General features: G+C 46.2%; 1 protein-coding gene across 3 annotated transcripts; it reads left to right on the top strand.

Moving 5' to 3' along the window:
• The first annotated feature begins 424 nt into the window (after window positions 1-424).
• ehd4 (EH-domain containing 4) lies at window positions 425-21,525 on the top strand. Of its 3 annotated transcripts, XM_041060368.1 has the most exons (9): window positions 425-535; window positions 837-845; window positions 5,340-5,516; window positions 7,763-7,860; window positions 14,645-14,811; window positions 14,922-15,055; window positions 15,316-15,427; window positions 17,065-17,229; window positions 18,697-21,525. In XM_041060368.1, exons 3-9 carry the CDS (start codon window positions 5,368-5,370, stop codon window positions 19,252-19,254), a joined length of 1,383 nt encoding a protein of 460 aa, XP_040916302.1. In that variant the 5' UTR covers window positions 425-535; window positions 837-845; window positions 5,340-5,367; the 3' UTR covers window positions 19,255-21,525. The 3 variants fall into 3 exon arrangements, with proteins under 3 accessions (XP_040916302.1, XP_040916303.1, XP_040916301.1); XM_041060369.1 differs by lacking the exon at window positions 425-535 and having other exon boundaries at window positions 753-845; XM_041060367.1 differs by lacking the exons at window positions 425-535; window positions 837-845 and adding an exon at window positions 1,165-1,634.
• Window positions 21,526-23,048: the final 1,523 nt, after the last annotated feature.

Below are 23,048 nucleotides of genomic sequence, written 5' to 3' on the forward strand. Positions count from 1 at the left end.
AGACTCGCTTTACTTTTTCTTACTTTCATCTTTCAGTTAAACAGAAGTGGAGGAAACATTCAGACCCTTTATTCAACTAAAACAAAGGTAAACGCGTTGCACTCAGTATAAACTGTAGTTCAGTATAAAGATAAAAAATATTAACAGATTAACAGTTGTCTAAAAACTGATGTTTTTTCAGTGGAGATTGGCATGAATTTCTCTTTCAGGTTTTAACAAGTTTCATCTGTAATACACAGAATGAAGCACTGTAAAATGCAGTCAGACAGTACAGTGGGATTGGTGTGTTGTCAGTATCCATCCAGCAGGGGGCGCTGGAAGACACAGAAAGATGATGGGGACAGGAGCTGAGAATGACCCGCAGCTACACACAAAGCTGGTTTATCTAAGAAAGCAAAACACGCTGAGGAGAAACAGAGATTTCCTGATAAGATTATTCAGTAAAAAAAAACTATCACTATCTCTATCACTCAGATGAAGACCCTGAGATGCAGTTGAAAGCTCCAGAGAGATAGTCAGCTAAATGAAGCTTAAGGTTTGTTTGATTAATTAGTTCAAACTTTATTTTGTCCTTATTTATTTTATGTTATTTCATGTGTTTATTTATTTAGTTATTCTACTGTATATTCTAGTGTTCTTATCTTTTCGTTTTGTCACGTGGGTACGTGGGCCAGCTCTATCCGCTGATGAAGATCGTAGATTTTAGAGAACTTCTGAAGAAGAGTTGCTGATTTCTGAAAAACATAAAAATGTATTTGATTATTTATTTATATTTATTTACTTGTATATTCTTTTCTCTTGCCACACGCTCGGTTCCTGTTCCTGACATGTTGCAGCTGGAAAAAGTGAGTAAGTGATCCTTGATTTGTGACCGATTTATTTTATCAGAAAGAGAAATGTATGATCCGCTGTGGTGTGGGTTAAAGATGTGGGTTAAAGCTTCTCCTGCTGTGATTTTTTTTATCATTAATTGGGCAAAAAATAGTTTGTGTTGATGCAGAGCTTCATTCGGAATATACCGAATTATAAAACTGCTGTTTCAGAATCCACTGTGTGTGTGTGTGTGTGTGTGTGTGTGTATGTGTGTGTGTGTGTGTGTGTGTTTGTTTTGTTGTTGCTGCGTCACGGGGAAGGGCGGTGCCCCCAGGTAGGCTCACGAGCAGTGGTCACACCTCAAACACACACACGCGCACACAGAGGAGGCAGTGTTCAGAGCAGCGGAGACTCCCAGGGGCCAAACACACACACACACGGACACTGTCCTCCGCTCAGGCTGAAGGACGAACTGAGCCGAAAGGGAACCGAAAACAAACGGAGCATTTTGGAAATATCGAAACAGGGAAGTTGGACTCGAGCGCGTCAGTTTTGAGGATTAAAAGTGAGTCGGTCAGCCGGTCGGTCAGCATGTTCAGCTGGGTCAAACAGGAGCAAGGTGGACGCAACAAGGAAGGAGAGATGTACCAGACGGTGACGGAGGGACTGCAGAGCCTCTACACCAAGAAGCTGCTGCCGCTGGAGGAGACCTACCTCTTCCATGACTTCCACTCCCCGGCGCTGGAGGCCGCCGACTTCCAGAGCAAGCCCATGGTGCTGCTTGTCGGCCAGTACTCCACCGGGAAAACTACCTTCATCAGGTACTTGCCACCACCAGGGTCCCGGTGCTGCCGGTGCCGCCATTAATCAGCAAAACCGGCTTGTATAATCACCGACAGGGTCTGAGAAGTGAGCAGGGAGGGCAGACTTTTCGCTGTATCACCTTTATCAGCTGTTGGATTCATTTCACACACCTTTAGTTGCACTTCTTACCAGACCTCACATCAGATTTGAACTATTCAAGGTTCTCTTCCTTCTAGATAAGGACACAGACGTGGCAGAAAATAATCTAAGATGTCAAACAAATGAGCCGAGTCTTATGGTAAATCCGGCTTCATAAAATCCACCAAAGTCGATCTGCATGCAGGAAAAGTTGAATTTCATATCTGACTCTCAGCGCTTTCTGCTCCACTCCTGGGTGCGTTGTCATAGTGGGCGGTAATGGAAGCAACACAAACTTGCCATATCATTAAAAGGTGAAATCTGAGGCTGTCGAACGTACTTGTTTAACCCCCATCATCAGCTCTGCAGTGGGCTGGGAGCAGAGAGCTACGACCCCACCTCTGCCAGGTGTTGGATCACCGCCCACCCCCTACACTGTGTGCCAAATCTCATATACAAAATCTGCACATTTAAGTCTCTCTCGCTTATGACCAAGGATACAGACGTGGCAGAGCATGATCAGCTGAGGCAACACAGGAAACTTGAAATGTCATTAAAAACTGTTTGGTGGCTCAGGTTTATGTCATGTGATGTGACATGATGTGGCCAGTATCTCAGATCTTTCCTTACAGTATGTGATAGAACAGTAAGCTCTTAATAAGGATATTTTTCAGTGGAGTTTGGTATGAGTGTCCCCTTCAAAGTCTGGACATTATTTAACCTTGGAAAGCTCAAAGAAAGAGTTTTATTGTGAAAACTACGAGTACAGGTCAGGTGCTTCCGTTCATAGACAGCCCAGACATGTACAAGCTGTCCTTTCAAATCCACCTTTATTGTGAAACCAGGTGGTTTTGTGTGTGGTGTGTGTGTCTGAGGTAGATGAACAGCAGTTTCAGATTACACTGCCAGGACTGAGTTTACCGATGATCCACTGCATCCGAGTCTTTCTGGCAGTTTAAACTGGGACGGGACCAGTTACTGATGTGGGTTTAAAATGTTTGGCAGCCACTTTGTCCTGATGTTTGTGAAGTGTGGAGTTGATGGCTCTGACACCAGCTGAGGATCATGGGTACTGTAGTGCTATTAAACATGGCAGCCTCATGTAAACAGTAATAATCAGTCAGTTTACACAGAGGCTTGTACGGTGCGTCCTATATGTGAAAGCTTCTCTGGATCATCAGCTGTGCGTAACCGATCTGCCATTGTTCTGTGTATTTACACGGCATGTCCCTTTATTCTGGAGCTGCAGCAGGTAGTTATGATACTTCCTGCCTGAGGACAAGAGAACCGATGCAGGACAGAGAGACGTCCGAGAGCCAGTGTTTTATATTTATATAAATGCCCTTAAGTTTGCTTTTGACAAGACATATCAAGCTGTTTTTCTTCAAAGTTAATTAGAAGCTGACTGTTACTGTTACTCCAGTCGACATCCAGCCTGTCCACCTTCTCAGAAATGGATCAAAGCTCTTCGTGACACTCGTCATAAAACCGTGATTCTCTGTAGTTTCCTCAGCGTTTGTGCCTGGAGGCTGGCACGTTGTCACGAGTTAGAGAGCTGATCAGCACACTGTTACAGCCACACAGATACACACACCAGCATGTTGGTGAATACACTCTTAGGTTAAATGGAGATAAACACACAACACTGCAGAGTCACTGTAAAACCAGACTGACGTGAGAGACGATGCTACAGCTGTGTCTGTAGGATTCAAACATCTGGAGGCTTTAACTGTGAAGACCTGCTCACCTGCAGGTACCTGGGAGATGTTCACCTTTGACATCACATCCTGTTTTGGTGCCAAGAGCAGAGTCATGTGATTAGCCCGCTGAGCTGATCGTAGCTTCAGCTGCTGAGCAGAGCGTGATCATTGAAATGATCCCTGTGTGTGTTCTGTGCTGACTCTTTCTGAGCACAAACACTGATCATCAGTCTGGATTCATGGCCAAAGATTCTCTTATTTCAGCTCCTTAATGTGAGCATTTGTTTTTTTTTTTTTTTTTAAATCATTTTAAACTGCGTATCTTTGAGTTGGGCCAGACTCCATGGGAAAAAGGTCCCATTTAGAGCAGCAGTTTTAGATTTGGTTATCAGCGCTGGCAGCTCACGGTGCATACCTTCGTCACCTGAAGCTGCTGATAAGCACAGACACGCGTGTGACACGCTGCCAGACCGACATGTGACGGTCGGCCCGCGACCCTTGGCGACCACCCGGTGGCTCGTGTGTCAGGACTCGGAGCTGTGTGACTGCAGCGTGCGATCTGAAGCAGAGTCTCTGATCTCTGACAGCAGAGACGAGCTGCGACCTGCAGAGTGTCTGTCAGCCTGACACAATCACTGCTCTGCTGCTGGGGGCTACGTCAGCCTCAGTCTGAACCAGATCCAGGCAAAAACCGGTGGTGCAGCTGAGCCAGGTTCAAATGGAACAAGTTTACACTCTGCAGCGAGTTTCACGTCTGAGTTTTATAAACTGAAGTGAGTTTAACAGACGCCCAAAGAGACTGAGAGCTGAGGTCATCTCACTGCAGTCACCGAGCTTATCTCATGTCTGCAGACCCTCTGTGTGTGTGTGTGTGTGTGTGTGTGTGTGTGCCACTGCTGAGGTCCCACCCTGCCCTGAGGAATGCTATGAATCATGTGAACTGAGAGGAATGCTATGAATCATGGGAGCAGGTAGCCAGTAAATTGCAGATTCAACAAATTCCTCTTCTTCTTCTTCTCTGGTGGAGGTGAAGTGACACCAGCAGAGTTGACAGTGGTCCAGTGAGCGGCTGGAGGACCACAAAGAGGCCGCGTGTTTGTGAGGCTGCAGGATCAGCTTACAGTTTGTGTTGTAGATTTCCACATTGTTCATGTTTGTGTTTCTTTCTGTGTTTCACTCTGTTCTGTGTCGATGGTGACGTGGTTTCTGTGGTGGCCGTGAGGTTTGGAGAAGCTGACTTTGTTTTAGTGCAGGTGACGTTTACGAACACGTTCAGGTTCCTGAGGGTATTTCTTCCAGTCCGATGTTGGTGAGAATTCCCAGATGCCCCAGTCCCTTCCATCGGAGAAAACATGGCGACTGCCGGGTGAGGTGTGGCGGTGAACCGGCTCAGAGTTCACAGTCACAGTCTCTGGTAGTTTTCCATCTTTGGCTTTTCTCTCTTTGATGTCCATGTGGATCTGTCAGGCTGAGACAACAGGAAGTCAGAGGACAGAGACTCGCCGCAGCCATCCTCCATCTCTTCCTTCCTTTCTCACTTTTCTTTAACGAGGAAAAGCGTGTGAGAAGTCGACGAGGTCGATGTTAAGATGAAAGGAGAGGAAAAGTTTTTTTTTTGAACAGATCCACTGACTCTGGGTCTGTGCTGCACAGTCAGCGTGTCAGTGAAGCTGTGGTGGGTTTGTTGGCTCATAATCTGTTTGACTTTCCACATGAATTAAACAACTAAACAACATAAATAAATCACTTCAGTGAAATGAAACAAGTTCTTAGTTGTGAATTCAAACCAGTGCACCTGTGGCCAGGACAGATGTGTGCCACCCCAGCACTGACTCCCAGATGTAGGAAAACCACGAGTCACACGACTCTTCTTCTGCTCTGCAGGTATCTGCTGGAGCAGGATTTTCCCGGGATGAGGATCGGTCCGGAGCCGACCACCGACGGCTTCATTGCAGTGATGTACGGCGAGAACGAAGGCGTCGTCCCTGGCAACGCTCTGGTGGTTGACCCCAAAAAACCCTTCAGGAAACTCAACGCGTTCGGAAACTCCTTCCTCAACAGGTAGACACACACACACACACACACCGTGTGTGGTTAAATGTTGAGAAAGTTCGTGGAGCTCTCAGACATCACAGGCTGCAGTTACCTGGAGGAATCGTTTGCTTGCTGATTTACAGAATTACAGACACAAACTGCTTTGTTTGTTTTACCTCAGGCAGTTTAACACTGATCTGAACTTGGTCACTGGACCTAAGTGGCTGATATTTCAATACTAACTGGGTAGAATGGGGATTCTGAATCTTTAAACTGGTATAAATTGAAGATTCATGGTGAAAACTGGACTGAAATGAACAATAATCAAATAAAATGTCATTAAAACTAATGACTTGTTGTGTCTCCACAGACTGAAACTAGGTTAAAGCCTAAATTAATAATTATTGGTGAATAAAAACTCAATTCCCTGATGGATTACTATTATTACGTCTGCTGATCTCCAGGATCATTAATCATTTTAATCAAGTCTTTCATCAGTAACTGTGTTATTACATCAGCGGTGTCTGAAGCCGCAGAGCGCCGAGCTCTGACCGGCTGAGAGAGACTGCTGTTTCTCTGCTGTTTGTGTTGTAATGAGAAATGAGGAGGACGCAGACTGATGTGACGTTAAAGGCCTCAGAGCCCCACCCAGCCCTGCAGGACCTCCACCCTCAGACTCCATCCTTAGTTCCTCCTCTTCAGTTTGTGCAGTTGTGGTGATTGATTGTCGAGCGTCACATTTCTCTGCTCTCACACACCCGGGAACCATGAGACAAATCCAGAGGGGAGTTAAAACACTGAAACACCCGTGATGCAACGTGAAGTAGCCTTCATGTTGTGTGAGATGTTCTGTAACTATGCACTGTTCACGTGTGTGAAGGATGTGGAGGATTCTGATGGACTGTAGAGAACTCTGAAAGTCCTCCGACTGAATGTGACTGCGAGTCCCTGCACACGTGGACGTCCTTTACTCAGGAGGACAGGAAATCTTTGTGACCTGAGGTGGAAGAAGTCAAAGCACAAAGGCAGTGACAGATCACCCTCACACTCCTCTCTAACCCTGAACCTTTAACCTGAACCCTGAAACCAGCTCTGAACCCTCTGAACACCAGACAGTGTCTTTAACACACACACACACACAGACACACAAACACACAGACACACAACACACAGACACACAAACACACAGACACACAACACACAGACACACAAACACACAGACACACACACACACAGACACACACACACACACACACACAGACACACAGACACACACACACACACACACACACAGACACACAGACACACACACACACACACACAAACACACAGACACACACACACACAAACACACAGACACACAAACACACAGACACACACACACACACACACACAAACACACAGACACACACACACACACACACACACAGACACACAGACACACACACACACACAAACACACAGACACACACACACACACACACACAGACACACACACACAAACACACAGACACACACACACACACACACACACACACACACACACTGTCGGCTGTCAGATGTTCGTATCTGGGGTTTAAATTTAGCTGAATACTCCTCTGTCCAAACATATTTCCTCTGTCCAGAAATATTTCTAAGAGGAAGGACCCTCAAACTGTGTGTGTGTGTTAAAGCATTCCTTTAACCAGGAATCCCATCTTATCCGAGTCGGTGCGACGGAGGAACTTTCCACAATAAGTTATTGTCTCCTGGGGGAAGTTGGCGTGCGTCACCACGTGTCAGAGCCGTGTTTTGTTTTTTCCCTCTGCTGCCAGCCTGCAGCTCTGATGCTCCGGCACGATTTATCGCTGCTGCAGAGCGTCGGCTAAATTTAACTTTAAATATAGTACAGGGTGGAGGTGGAGGTGGAGGGGGGGCTCTCTCACACACACACACACACACACACACACACACACACACACACACACAGAATAAGTGCTGTGCTGCCTGTTTCTTTGCCGATGACACCGTCCTGTTTTTATTTCATCCTCCAACCAACCAGGCAGAGACTTTTACCTGATCACCACGACACCGGATCACAGGACAGCGGCTCTGAACCAGCACAGACTGGTTTCCTTTGCACAGCCAGTTCTTCTCTGAATATTTGAGACTGAATTTTAATGTTAGAATTTTGTGTTTGTGTAATTTGATTTGAGATCTTGATCTTTATGAGACTTTCTATATAAATAAAGCCAAAAAATAAACTGTGTGTGTGTGTGTGTGTGTGTTCTCAGGTTTATCTGCTCTCAGATGCCCAATCAGGTTCTTCAGAGCATCAGCATCATCGACACGCCTGGTATCCTGTCAGGAGAGAAACAGCGAATCAGCAGAGGTATGACCTATGACCTGTAGGTTGTTAGGTGAGGTGCGATCACACCTGTACTGCTCACATTGCGGGCACATAGATCTGTCTGTCACATTGAAGGGACTTTGGGGACTTTTGGGGACAAAAAGTCCCTGTAACCAAAAACCAGAGAGGACTTGGTTTAAGGTTCATTCTCCAGGAAATTAGTCAATGTAATGTCCTCTGCAGTGATGGAAACATGAATCTGTGTGTGTGTGTGTGTGTGTGTTAGCTGACTAAGCCATCAGTAACACCCTGCTTTGGGCCTTTGTTTGCATTGTTAATAGTCCTTGAGTTTCTTTCACTTCCTCATATTGTTTGAATTCAGAGCAGTGGGCCTCCACGTTCAGTCTTCACTCAACATTTACTTTAATTACAGACTGAGGTCACAGGCAGCAGAGGTCAGAGGTCACATGCTCAGAGTGACTTTTACAGCTGATTTCATGGAGTCCGTGTTTGGTCTGCTGAGACGAACCGTATCAACGTGGAGCGGATCTGTCGCAGGGTTTTCACACGTCTCACAGGAACAGTAAATGTTCTTGTGAAATTCTTCATCCCTCTTTTTGGTCTCACTTCTTGTTTTGTCTCTCAGTCTGTTTCCTGTGATGAATCAGTGCAGCTGCTGATCTGAAACCTCAGAGTTTTTAAATGCAGATCTGAAACCAGGGAAACTGACGGACAACATCCACACACATGTTTCTACAGGCTGTTTAATCCCGAGTTACCATGGTTACACCTGACCTGGGAGCTGGAGGGTTGTGGTATTAAGTACCATTAGTGTTTGTAATAATACGTTTTAACTGCTGCATCATTTTTCTTTCATGTATTACCTCAGTGTAGAAAGGACAGAAAATAACATGGTTTTTAGTTCAGGTTTAAATAAAGGTAATTCAGGGTGAAGACTGAGACGTTTATCAGAAAATTCCCCGTTTGTACGGTCCAGACTCTGCACTTCGCTCTGTCGAGTTATCAGGATTAAAAACTTTATTTTCAGTTTTATTTCTCAGGAAAAGATCCCGTCGGCTGTGAGTGAGTCACAGCTGCTGAAGCTGCTGCGTTGCAAAATGTGCAGATAACAAAAAATATCTTTGAACATGGCCTGAAAGAACTGAAACTGCAGGACTCTATAAAGGTCGATGCAGTGGAGTGAATGAAGCCTGTAATGCTTCTGCCGGTGGGATAAAACATCCACATGGTGACGTCGCCTTGTTTCTTCTTGCAGGACGTCGTTGTGGTTGTTGTTGGACAGTTTGGTGACGGTTGTGTGAACCAAACCGTCAGTCGAACCAAAACTAAATGGAGACGCACCAGGAAACTAAAGGTTCAGATCCGGTTTGGATTTTACACCAATCAGACAAAGATCACTAAAGTCTACGCATCTCAGAAAAAAATCAAACGCAGTGGAACACAGCTAACGTTTGCTGAGGAAACTTTGTGTCTGAGTGATAAACAGGTGATTTTAGTGTTTAGCTGGTTTTCCTTGTGCTGTCAGTGAAGTTTGGTCTGTTTCTCAGTAGTTCCCACAGCTCAGATTCTTTGCTGAGGGTTTTGTATGACAGCAGTGAGATGTTGGGTGTGGAGCCAGCAGTTAGACTCAGATTACTCTGACCACGTTCTGTGCTCATAAAAGCCTCATGAGGGAGTTCCTCAAACGCACCCCACAAGGTGCCTTTGTCCTGTGTAATGCACAGTGTTAGACATGTAGGTGGTTTTCACTGATGCTGAACATTAAACCACTGCAGAGGAAGTTAGCAGCACAATGACCAGCCAGGATGATAACAAGGCTCAGCTGGATGGGTGGAGGGAGAGAGGGATGGAGGGAGGGAGGGATTGAGGGAGAGAGGGGTGGTGGGAGAGAGGGGTGGAGGGAGGGAGGGATGGAGGGAGGGAGGGAGGGAGGGATTGAGGGAGAGAGGGGTGGTGGGAGAGAGGGGTGGAGGGAGGGAGGGATGGAGGGAGGGAGGGAGGGAGGGATGGAGGGCCACAGGAAGCAGAAACATTTAGAGCTGCTCAGCTGAGGCTGAATTCCTCCTGAAGATGTTCAACAAGCCAACTGTGACACAACACACACAACACACACACACACACACACACACACACAGGCTGATGTCAGGATCACAGCTGTAGTCTTTATGCGATGTGGGAACGGACTGAACACACGTGCAGCTCCCGTGTTTCCTGCGTGTTGTTGCTCCGCCCTCCTGTTGTGTAGAGGTGTTGACCGACGTGTGTGTCAGACTGAACGTGTGATCTGTGATGATTAACAGCACGCGTGTGCGTCCTGCAGGTGTGTGAGCTGCGTGAACCCTGAGTTTATCGTGTGTTCTCTCACTCACTCACTCACTCACTCACTCCCACATTGTGAGGGAGTGAATCAGAGCAGTTACATTTATTTTGGACTGAAGTTAAATAAGCACGAAGGAAGAGAAGCAAGTAAAAACAGCAGAAATCATTTATTCAGAACGTGGAGAAAGAACTGATGAGATGGAGAGGAACTGAAGAGCAGTCAGACCTTTAACCCACGTTAAACGTTTAGAGTCAGGCGTGAGACGTGTTTCTCTGAGCTCCGTGTGTCTCATGGAAACATTACAGCTGCATGTACAGCTGCAGAGCGTGTGCAGGGCGGAGCTGCTGTCTGCCCACTGGGCTCCGGTCAGAGCGGTCCAGGCCGATCTGCTGCCAGTCTGTCATGGTCAGAGGGCGGAGGCTGACGCCAGCCTCGGAGCGAGGAGGGAAACGTTTTCCAGCCTCAGCCTGTTTAACTGCAGCGCGTCCTGAACACACACGAAACAAAAAGTCAGTCTCATTTTCTGACTGAAGAGAAAAACCTTCAGACACGTGACGTCGTCACAGCTCAGGGGCAGGACGAGATGTTGTTAGAAGTCTGAGGAAGTTTGGTTTTTCTTTCTGACACGAGTCCTGTTGTCTTCACATGCTGGACTCTCTATCACAGAGCATTAAGGTTTGTCAGCAGCTGAGACTCATGGACTCGTCACTGATCTGTGTCCTCTGAGTCGGCTCATGTCTCTCTGCATCGCTCGAGTCATTCCTGTCATTTTATTTACGCTGTAGACGAACTTCTCTCACATCTTCACTTCACTTTGTTTGATTTTGTTCAGTCTCTTCTCCCCTTCTTCTTCTTCTGGGGATTTAAATGTCTGTGTTGCAGTGAGTCACGGTTGGATTTGAGCCTTACTGAAATTCTTCAGTCTGTCCGTCAGCTTGTCTCACTGGGCCTTCAGCCTGAAACCCCTCCCTTCTCTCCCTGGCTCTGTCCTCTTTGCCTCTGCCTGCTCCAGTCCAGTGAAGTCCAGTCCTGGTTTGTGGTTTCACTGGTCTGCTTCATCACCATCAGTCCTGATCCAGTAAAAGAACTTAGTGACCCCACTGCTCCACACCAGTGCTTTGTCCTGCAGCCGTCTCTGTGTGTGTCCTGTGTATTTGTATTAAAGGAGCAGTTCAACAACCAGTGTGTTAATGACTGAGCTTCAGAGGTGTTGGTGTGTGTTGTTGAACTGTGAGCAGAGCCAGGCTAGCTGTTTCCCCCTGCTTCCAGTCTTTATGCTAAGCTAAGCTAAGCACACCCTGATATCCGTCTGAACACCTCCTCTCACATCTGTCTGTCGCAAAATGGTGAACTAATCCTTTAAATCTGTTTGTCAGGGACAGTGTACTGAGACAGACGGAGACGTTTCTGTCAGAGTTATGGGGTCAACATGTCCTCGGTCTAATTTTCAGATCACTCACTGGAGCAGAAATCCTCCAGAGCAAAGTGATGCGGTACGTTCCGTGTGGTCATGTGACATGACGTACCAGAAGCTAACGTTCACCGTCCTCTCGCTCCCGGCCAGGCCCCGCCCAGTTTCTCTGGATTTCCTCTGTTGAACTCTGCACTCGTTTTCCAAGACTTAAATACGGCACGTTTCAGCAGCACACAGGAAGCAGCATTGTTAGTCTGAAGGCATTTCCCTCAGAACAGGAAATGGAACATGTGAAGTAATAATCCGTCCTGTAAACGCAGCAGCAGTTACACCTGATTCAACCCTGCACGTGTGTCCTCTGTCTCTGTGAGGACGTTCTCCCTGGTCCTCACAGTCTGAAACACCTTACAGTGGATGTTTGAGGGTTAATACTTGGTTTTAGGGTTAGAGTCTGTGAGTGTCCTCACAACTAATATAAGACAAGAATGTGTGTGTGTAGGGTGGAGCTGAGTGTATCATGTCACCAAGGTCATGTGATGATCACAGAACAGGAACACATGTCCTGCTGCAGGGACAGACAGCGCTAAGGTGCATTCAGACGGAAACCGGACTGGAGGAGGAGACAGGGAGACGTGGGTGGACATGTCAAACTGTCCAGTCCACAGATCTGTCCATCAGAGATCAAATCGTCTGATGATGAATAAATGATGTGTGACCGTGTCTGATGGTGAGAGGAGGAAGAGGCCCACCAGCTTCAGGTTACACCTGCAGCTTCAGGTGTTTGGCTCAGGTTTGTCCCGGGAGAGGTGACGCTGTGAGTGTGTGTTGTGTCCACAAACAGTTAGAGGTGTGTTACCCTGCAGTCATGTTGTGAGTGTGGACAGCAAAGCAACACCTCTGTGTTAAACTGCTGTTCAAAGCTTCATGTTGTGGCTGTAATGATCCCTGCAGCCTCCAGGGGGCGACAGCAAACAAAAGGAGTTGTATTTACTGAAGGTGTGTGTGTGTGTGTGTGTGTGTGTGTGTGTGTGTGTGTGTGTGTGAAGTGTAATCTACATTTTAAAGGTGACCTTGAGGACGTGGGCACACACAGTACAGCTGAGTCCGATCCTTTAGCTGACTGTAGATACAGTGGGTCAGTCCGGACCAACATACACAGGGTCTGGGATTTGCCTCCTTGGAGCCTCTGTGTCTTAAACGTGGTGAAAAAGGAGGCGTTTCATTGGCTGAGAGCTTTTGCATCATGTAAAGGCTGGAACTTGTTTTCTCTCTGGTGGCGTCAGTTCAGGTGGTTTTGGTTTTATTTGTCCTGGATGTGAGATTCTGCTGGTGGTGCCAGTCCTGGTTCCTCTGACACTGTCCACAGTTCTCACAGGGACCTGCTCTCTGCTCTCAGACCATGCTGTTGATTTTTTAAATGGTGAGTTGTAACCTCCGTCCCTGCTGTTCTCAGCAGCTGTGGCCTGATGTTCGTGGTTCGGTTCCCTGATAAAATGTTATAATAAAACTTATTACTTACTTACTTATCATATCTCAAAGAGCTGATAGTACCATATCATCCTAACAGATTGCTTCGTTCCCAGAATGCAGGTTTGCTTATGGTTCCCAAAATCTCTAAAAGTAGAATGGGAGGCCGAGCCTTTAGCTATCAGGCCCCTCTCCTATGGAACCAACTGCCAGTTTGGGTTCGGGAAGCAGACACCCTCTCTAATTTTAAAACGAAGCTTAAAACCTTCTTGTTTGATAAAGCTTATAATTAGTTGTAGTTACAGTCCTAGTTATTTATTAAACTTATAGTTAGTCACAATTATCTCTATAGACACTGTTACAGTTAAGGATATAGCCCTTTGTAGGGCTGGCTCAGGCAACTGAATCATCCCCTAGTTATGCTGCTATAGGCCTAGGCTGCTGGAGGACATCCCATGATTTACTGCGCACTTCTTCTTCTTTCTCTTTCTCTCCTCAGACCCACTCTCAAATTTATTAGCCTTTATTACATGTCATTAACTCTGTGTCCTCTCTGTCCCGTAGTCCTGTGTTTGTTTCTCTCTGGTCTCTCTTTCTCTGTACCTTTCTGCGGTTATCTCTGGCTCCGGAGCTGCATGTCCTATGGTCCTGGCTCCACCCACCTGCTGCTGTTTATTGTTTACAATGATCTATTTCTAACATGTTTAATGTTCCATTCTGCTACAGATAAATATTTGATTAATATTCTTTGCAAACTCTAATGTAAATAATTACCAGTCATGACAGCTTTTTGCCTCCGTGCTCTGTTTCATAATTCTAATCTGCTGAGCACACATTATCAAATAACTGTTCACTAACTGTAATGTAAATGCTGACCCACATTGTCTGTATTATGCTGCATGTCTTTCTCCCCCTCTCCTCCATTCCTAGCTGTCCTATCTTCCTCCTTTTCCTCCTTTCACCCAGCCCGGCCATCGGCAGGAGGGTCCCCCATCTGAGCCAGGTTCTGCTCAAGGTTTCTTCCTGTTAAAAGGGAGTTTTTCTTGCCACTGTCGCCTTAAGTGCTTGCTCTGGGGTCAGGCTCTGGGTCTCTGTAAAGCGCTTTGAGACAATTTTGATTGTGGAAGGCGCTATATAAATAAAATTCAATTGAATTGAATTGAATTGAATTTATATCATATCCCTGTAAGTGATTACTGCGTTTCTGTCTGAAACTCCAGATATTTCTCTTTCAAATGTGGTGAGTTCAGGACTGAGTGGCACCCAGTTTTAGAGGAACCACACCCAGAGACTGCCACAGATCACTTCACACACACACACACACACACACACACACACACACACAGTGTATGGGTGTGTGTAAAGTGATCTGTTGTCGTTCTGTTGACTCTTCAGCTGAAGGTGATTTTTGAAACTGGTCTTTGAGATAATGAGTGTTGGAAAGTTCCGGAGCCTCTGAGGCTTCTGAAGGTCGCAGACGTCTAAAATCATCGGCAGCTGAATGTTTGTTTGAAGTTATTTGAATCGTGTTGGACCGTCCCAGGTGTTGGAGCCTCGTAATAAAGTCGAGCCAATTGTCCTTCTGTCTCCTTCTTGGTCCTCAGGTTATGACTTTGCGGAGGTCCTGCGTTGGTTCGGGGAGCGGGTGGACCGGATCATCCTGCTGTTTGACGCCCACAAACTGGACATTTCGGACGAGTTCTCCGAGGCCATCAAAGCCTTCAAAGGACAAGACGACAAGATCCGAGTTGTCCTCAACAAGGCCGACCAGGTAGGAGGACGACGGTCCAGCACGAAGAGTTTCACTGTTGTCAGAAAACAGTTGACGGCTGCTGCTCACCTGTATCAGTCTAACTTCCTCCTCCTCACCTGTGCGCTCAGGTGGACACCCAGCAGCTGATGCGGGTGTATGGCGCCCTCATGTGGTCACTGGGGAAGGTGATTAATACTCCAGAGGTGGTGAGAGTTTATCTGGGCTCCTTCTGGGCCAAGCCGCTGCAGAACACAGAGAACAGGTCAGAAAACAGACCATTCATTCATTCACTCATTCATTCATTCATTCATTCATTCAAACTTCCACAGAACACAGAGAACAGGTCAGAAAACACATCATTCACTCTGTCAGTATACAACACCAGTCATTCATTCATTCATTTTTTTACATTTCTTTTTTGTATATTCATAAATTTACTCCTAGATTCATATGTTCACTCACTTACCCATTAACACCTTTCATTCATTCATTCATCCATCTGTCCTCCCCCTCCTCTGTCAGGCGTCTGTTTGAGGCGGAGTCTCAGGACCTGTTCAGGGATATCCAGAGTCTTCCGAGGAACGCCGCTCTCCGTAAGCTCAACGACCTCATAAAGAGAGCTCGTCTGGCCAAGGTGAGACAGGAAATGACATGTTGTGGTTGGCGTTCACGCCGACACCCTCAGGAATCGTGGAGGGGAATGTGATCGCTCTCAGGGGAAGTCAGGGAAGGTCACTGGGTGTTTGAGAAGAGAATAACTGAAGCAGAAAAACTGGACTGTCACCAGATGTTTCAGATGAATATGGATGTATTCTCTCTGAATCCAGTATAGACCAGTATAATAATATAAAACAGCAATAATACAGCAGGAGGAAGCTGTTAGATCGGCTCCATCACTGAAAGAATTGAAGTAAAAGCTGCAGTTTTATTGGTTTGTTGCCAGTTGCTGTGAAAAAGGTGTGTGCAGTTTCATTTAGTCTGATTTCACAAATAAAAGTCTTTCACTTTCAGACTAAAGTCATAAAGCTTTGGGAGATTTGTGAGCTGAATTCCTCCATCAGAAACGTAGGGGTGTTTCTTGTGAAGGAGCAGGACTGAACTCTGCTGAGCGCTGCAGCAGTCCCGTACATCTGGTTCAGTTTTAGGTGCAGGCTTCCTCCTGGACTTCTCGGTGTTGGCGGGACAAACTGTAAGACCCTCCCCAGCAACCGTCCCACAGTTCACATGTTCTGCAGGTCTGTGCTCAGCTCCATGGTTTCCAGTGGACAAATCTCAGAGAAATGACAAACACCTTTTTTATACAGCACATGTTCATGTGTGGACAGCGTGTCCCCTCAGATCGTCCGGTCGTTTATTATTTTTGTTTGTAGTAACTATTGAAAAATGATGTACTAATGCACTCAGAAATTCAATGACCTCACTCCCTCCTTTTATAACAACCCCCCCCCCCCCCCCCCCCCGTCCCTCCTTTCCTTCCTTCCGTCAAACTCCTATAATGCTGTGGGTCCGTATGAAGGATTGCAGGGTCTCAGCACTCTTGCATTCCTTCCTTCTCCTCCTCTTCCTCCTCCTCCTCCTCCTCTTCCTCTTCAGTTTAACCTGCATGGGTAAATAACAGGAAAGCTGTTTTGGTCCCAGAGGTAAAGTGAAGTGACCTCTCACTGAATTAAATCAGCTCATTAATGAAACACTGACAAACGCTGATGCTGGTTTGATGTTCACTCTGCTCAGAACCACGCAACAGGCTTCAGTAAAACCAAGTGACCTTTCACCTTTGCCCTCATGAAGCATCAGAGAAGATGTCACTGGTTATTTAATTGTATCTTGTCCCCTGTCTCTTGGTCTCAGTGGTTTTCCTGTCTCAGCTGTGTGATTCAGGAAACTGTTGTATAAACAGGTTTGTTTTTGAGCGAAGCCCAGCTAAGGTCCCCCTGCGGGGGGTGGGGGGTCACTCAGGGGTCACTGTGTGAGTATAGGTGTGTTTTTGCCTTTTCCTTCGAGGAACTGTCACGTCTCTGTCTGACAAGTTGTTAAAAACAATGAAAGGTCTGAGAGAGGGACGTCAGCAGGGCTTTAACAGGGAGAGTGTGGGGCCTCAGTCACTTTTAATCATTTGAAAACTACAGAAATTAATTAATTTCGGAAAATGTTGGATTGTTCCTTTAATCAGGAATAGATTCTGGCTATTTTTGTCTCATGAAATGCAGAATCATGTTGATGTGCAAGTCTTGAAAAAGCTTCTATAACCTTCTGATGCTGTCGTCCCTGCAGGTGCACGCTTACATCATCAGTTACCTGAAGAAGGAGATGCCGTCTCTGTTTGGGCGGGAGAAGAAGAAGGAGGAGCTGCTCATCAGGCTGCCGGAGATCTACACCATCCTGCAGAGGGAGCATCACATCAGCCCCGGAGACTTCCCCAATGTCGCCAAGATGCAGGTAAACACACGTCAGGCGCGTCAGGGCTGCTCCGGGGTTCTGCTCGTCATCTGAAAAACACGGTAAAGAAGCTGCAGAACTTCAGTCAGAATCCTGCTGTTTTTAGGTTGCCCTCAGTGTCACAGTGATCCAGTGAGAGGAGTCTGCACATCCATGGCTCACTGCAGACAGTTAATGGGACAGTTTGACTGAATGTGAACAGTGAACTGACTGATTCCATGAAAATAGGAGCGCTTGGTTTGATGCAGTGGGTCTCCCTGTTAATACAAACAGAACAGAATTGATTTTAGAAAGGATGGTTATGCAGTGTGTTGTCAGGCGGATGTTTACAGGCAGCGACGGACTGAACCCAACACGGTCACTGGCTGAACACACAGTGTGCAGCTGGTCTCTCAGGCCTGTAGAGAGATGCTACACTGCAGGTGTGCGTGTGTGTGTGCGTGTGTGTGCGTGTGTGTGCGTGTGTGTGTGTGTGTGTGTGTGTGTGTGTGTGTGTGTGTGTGTGTGTGTTCCCCAGCTACACTCGTATTTATTGAATTATTGGCGAGAGAGGATGTTTCAGATTTTTCAGTTCCCTGGTGGGATGTGTACAATAACACACACACACACACAGACACATGAAAACACACACTCTGGCACATGTTGAGCAGTGTTTCCAGTCGCACACTGTGTCCACCTGCAGCTCAGAATCGTGTTCACGTCCAGCTGGAGTTTCTCTGTGGTTCTCAGCGCTGTGTCCTGCTACTGTGGCCTGACACACAGCACTTTATCAGCAGGTTGTTCAGGTGGTTTTCATCGCCCCCTGTCTGTGGTGAGTCAGAACTGCAGGGACAGTTACGGTAGTGAATCAGGACTGACTCAGCCAGGCGTGTCTGATTCACACGAGCTGATGTATAAATACTTCTTGCGTGTGTTTCACAATAAATGCTCTTTAATGTGAAGACAGTTGTTGACTTTTACTGTGAAAGGAGATGCCACTCAATGCTGTTCACATTAATAATAATAATAGATATATAATATGTGTATAATAATTAGTGTCTGTTTTTAGCTCATTTAAGCTTCTTATTGACAATTATTTTGTAACTTTCTTTGCTCTTAGCTTGTTTGAGCCTTCACACAGCATCACCTGTTGATGTGATCAGTCAATTTGATGTTTTATGAAATGTTTAACTTGAAAAAGTCTGAAAGCTTCTTAGAAAACTGAACTTTTAGCTTTTTAATGAACTTTTTAAGAGTAGAGAGAACAAACTGTGGAGGATGTGAGGTGACGAGGTTAGATACTGTGATAACTAACCCTGCGACTGGTCGGAGGTAATGTTGTGTCTGAACTCAGGTCAGGACACGGTGACTTTCCCTGAGAGCTCAGAGTTTGATCTGCGTGGTTGATCATCCAGATCTGACGCGGAGACACAAACAGGTTTCAGTAAACTGTCATTTTACGGTCTGCGTCTCTGTCGCCTCCTGCAGGACATGCTGCAGCACTACGACTTCAGTAAGTTCCCGTCTCTGAAGATGAAGCTGATCGAGTCCGTGGATAAGATGTTGGCCACGAAGATCGCTGTTCTGATGGCGATGATCCGGGAGGAGGAGTCCAAGCAGCCGCCGGCCATGGTGTCGGGCGGCGCCTTCGAGGGCTCCCAGGACGGGCCCTTCGGTCAGGGCTACGGCGAAGGCATCAGCGCCGGGGCCGACGCCGAGGACTGGATCGTGAGCCGCGACAAGCACCGTTACGATGAGATTTTCTACACGCTGATGCCCGTCAATGGCAAGATCACCGGCGTCAACGCCAAGAAGGAGATGATGAACTCGCGGCTGCCCAACACCGTGCTGGGCAAGATCTGGAAGCTGGCCGACTGCGACCGGGACGGCATGCTGGACGACGAGGAGTTCGCCCTCGCACAGCACCTCATCAAGATCAAACTGGAGGGCTATGAGCTGCCCACCGAGCTGCCCGACCACCTGGTGCCCCCGTCCCACCGCAAAAACCCCACCGCAGACACCCTGTACAACCATACGGAGGACTAGAGCGCTGACGGGTGAGGAGCGAGCCACCAAAGACACTGATGATGTTCAGACTGAGAGGGCAAGCTGACGGCTACAGGAGGTCAAAGGTCAAAGGTCAAAGCGTAGGCGTTTTATTCTGAGGAGCTTGTCACTAGGATGATCTCCAGCATCACATGTTTAAATAACTGGCCAACAAACAAACTCACAGACTGAGTCCAAGTATTGTGATTTTATTTTGGTAAATTTGTGCAGTTCAGCTGATTTTAAAGAACCAAAGAAAAGCGACGGACTTGTTCCATAATGTAACCTCACATTTTTACTAATTCTGGTTTAATTTGGATGCTTTTAATGTGGAAGAGGACTGTGTTAAAGAAATATCCTCGTATTTAATATTTCTAACCATTTCCTGCCTTAATTTTCCTGCATTTGTATCTACATGCCTCAGAATGAGAGCAGCTCTGAGAAGCAGATCACCTGTGATGTATTAGTTGAAGTCACATCGATAAACTGTGAGCTGAAAGCTGAATGGAAGCACAGATGATGTACCTGCACATAACACAGTGAGCATCAGTTAGAGATTAACAGATCATACGTGAGATAAATTCCTGGTTGATTATTGATGCAGGATGATCTGACTTTTACTTTCAGAATCAAACAGGAAACGTCCAAAGGCAAAGTGCTGTGACTTCACTGTTTTCTCTCTGTTAAGTGCAAAATTCAGGACATCATACTTATGTTTCTTTCATTTACATGTATGACACTTAAATGCTGCGTTACACCACCGTTCTTTTTTTATATTCTAATTCAGTGCTCTTATTCTGAAGGCCAAGTACATGTTCCAGATGCCTAACGTTTGAGTTTCCTGTTCACTTTGGTAATTTGTTCTCATCACATTCTCTTTCTCCATGTTGCTCCTGACAGCTTGTTTTTGGAAAATGTTCGGCTCCACGATGAAGCAGCTGAGGATCTGTCCATTAATCATTTACTGTCTAAAGTAAAGACGTCCATGTGAACACACACAGTGAACATCAGATTTCTGTGCTTGGATGAAAACTCTTCATAATCAGCCTGAATCACCTCAGTTACTGTCGCTGATTTATTTATAACAAGGAAATGAATTAAAGTGTAGAATAAAAACACAGCGGGTGTAAACCACAGTGTGACCATGTGTCATGTCGTCATGGTGACAATAAAACCCATTATGTCCCAGCAGTAAAGGAAGGAGAGAGATCTGAAAAATAAGCTGTTTTACTTTGTAAAATCAGAGGAAATGACACGTGTAGGTGATGTAACAGGAACCTGGGCTCAGGTTACAAACCCCAGGAATCAGATCTCATCAAAACATTTTCCACGTTAAACCTGAACTGGTTTGTATTTTGTAGCAGGAAGCTGTAATTTACCATCTCCTCCACGAGACTTACGAGTCCAGATGCACTCCCAGACCAGGATGCAGGGTCCAGGTCGTCCCCAGAGGTCAAAGGTCAGAGTCTGTCCTGTTTGAACAGCAGACACTCCAGAGGAGATGATGATGGAAGTGACCTCTGCGGCTTGCCGTTAACTCGTCCTCGGGGACAGACGCCGTCCCGAAATGCGTCCGCTCTCTTCAGTTTCCTCACATTGTAAACATCAGCAGAGAGGAGGAGGGCGGTGACCTCTGACCTCTGCTGACCGCATGCCTTCCTCCCTGTGGTATCCTCTGCAAACAGGAGCGACACGGCAGCGTTTACGTGTCTGTGCTGCGTCTCAGCGTGTTGGTCCAGATCATATAGTCTCAGACAGTAACTGGGTGAAAACAGAGCTGATAGAAATAACAGGGAAATCAGAACCAATCAGAATGATCCTTTCAATGCACCAGGTTTCAAAGCTGCACATCAAAGCCATGTCCACTCATTTCAAATCCTTCTGAGATAAAAATGCCTTTTTTCAGCTTGAGTTTGGTGGACGGGTTTTCACAGCAGTGCCTCCTTGAAGCTTTCGTGTTAATACGTGTCAGGTCGCTGTGTTTCAGAGCTTTAATGGTTCAGTGTCTCAGTCAGAGGTGTTGCAAACCCTCTGTTCCTATGACAGGACTGCGGTCGTCCTCGAGGATTCAGCAGCAGGGCGGCTTCGGTTCTGTGCCTCTGATACGCAACGGAACACAAAATCTGTGTGAGCAAAATTTATTCTGATCAAACTGTTGATGCGCTTGGTTTTTCCATAAGCGATGGTCTGTCACGTCCTCAGTCCTCTCTGTCTCTGAGTGTCGGAGTTAAAATGCAGGATTTCAGTGAATAAAGTCAAACTTTTCTTTCAGATCGGTTTTTTGTGTCGTCTCTGTGAAGATGCTTCGCTCAGTCCAACATTTACATTCACTGAAAGTCTGAGCAGAAAAGTTGTCTTTGTGAAATAGAGGTTTTATTTTCTTATTTTCTTGTTCCTGATGTTACTCTGTTCCAGCTCCCGTCCTGTCAGCAGAGCTGGAGACCAATAAAGTTTATTCTGTACACGTAGAGCTGAAGTCTTTCTGACATTATAGGAAACTTTCTGCTGTTTGCAAAAGGAAAAGAACGTTTTTTCTTCCTCTGCATTTCTGTGACAGCTGGAGTCTGGTCCACTGCCGTACACTTCATAGCCAAAAGTATGCGGACACCTGAGCATGGTAGTCATGTGTGATAGGCCAGGTGTCAGGGGACGAGGTCTGGCTCATAGATCTCGGTCCAGTTCAGGTCAGGTGAGGTCGGGCCTCTGTGTGCTGTATGTTAAAGGGCAAATTCACACAAATGAATCCCAGTGATCACCTGAACAGGACCAATGTTCCAATAACAGAGTCCTGTGTTTTCTCTAAGACAAACAGTGGCTGTTACACAATGTCCTGTCCTGTTCCTGTGCAGGATGAGGGATGGACGAGTGTCATTAGTCATAATTCATAAAGGAAACACACACACACACACACACACACTGCACTTATATCTTTGTGAGGTCAGTCCATTCCCTCATTCTAACCTTAACCATCCGAACTCAAAGCCAAACCCTAAAACCAAGTGTTAACCCTCAAACAAAAATTTGAAGGTGTTTCAGAACCAGACCAGTACACACAGACACACACACACACACACACACACTCACTTAACTCTGCTGTTAGTGTATTTTGAACAGTTTCCTTCCACCATTTCCTCTCCAGATTCTCTTCTACGTCTGTTCTGTGAACGATAAATCATGAAAACATGATTCAGTTTCATGTGTGTGACTCAGCAGGGAGTGTACATTTTAATAAACCGCGTCTCCACAGTGTGTCTACAGCTGTGTGGTGTGTTGGTGTGTTTTTACTGTCACGTCAAACGAACTCTGAAGGTGAAATGAGACGAACCGATGTCTTTCACTGCTGCGTCGTTTGGTTTGATTCATGAAACGAATAAAAAGCAGCTTCAAAATGAAAAATCACCTGAGTAACTAAACACCAGTTAGACAGTGACTGCACAACGAGACACTGTCCTGCACTGTCCTGTTGATTTGTCATTCAGCTGTGCAAGTGTGTGTGTGTGTTTGTACCATCAGTGTGAACTTTGACCCCTGCAGGTTTCTACTGCTGTCAGGTGAGTGGACCTGTTCATGCTGTAAATCCAGAATCCAGTTGCTTCAAAGTTCACACACACACACAGACACACACACACACACACACCTGGCAGATCACATGAAAACCCGTGTTGCGGTGACGTTTGGACATTTCAGACGTTAACATCAGGTTGTACAGACTCTTTCTCTGTCATTTTTCCGACACGTCTTTGGATCTCTCACTCGGTCTGAAAGTCTACAGCTGAAAAATAAAGACAAGCAGG

The sequence above is a fragment of the Toxotes jaculatrix genome, chromosome 17, assembly GCF_017976425.1.
Source record: "Toxotes jaculatrix isolate fToxJac2 chromosome 17, fToxJac2.pri, whole genome shotgun sequence".
Classification (NCBI taxonomy): domain Eukaryota; kingdom Metazoa; phylum Chordata; class Actinopteri; family Toxotidae; genus Toxotes; species Toxotes jaculatrix.

What these genes read in the sequence shown, in the direction of transcription:
- ehd4 (XM_041060367.1), top strand. Translation starts at nt 1,405, where the DNA reads ATGTTCAGCTGGGTCAAACAGGAGCAAGGTGGACGCAACAAGGAAGGA. An exon ending in GGAAACTCCTTCCTCAACAG is followed by an intron (nt 5,517 to 7,762) that starts GTAGACACACAC and finishes GTGTGTTCTCAG; the next exon opens with GTTTATCTGCTCTCAGATGC. An exon ending in AGAGAGCTCGTCTGGCCAAG is followed by an intron (nt 15,428 to 17,064) that starts GTGAGACAGGAA and finishes TCGTCCCTGCAG; the next exon opens with GTGCACGCTTACATCATCAG.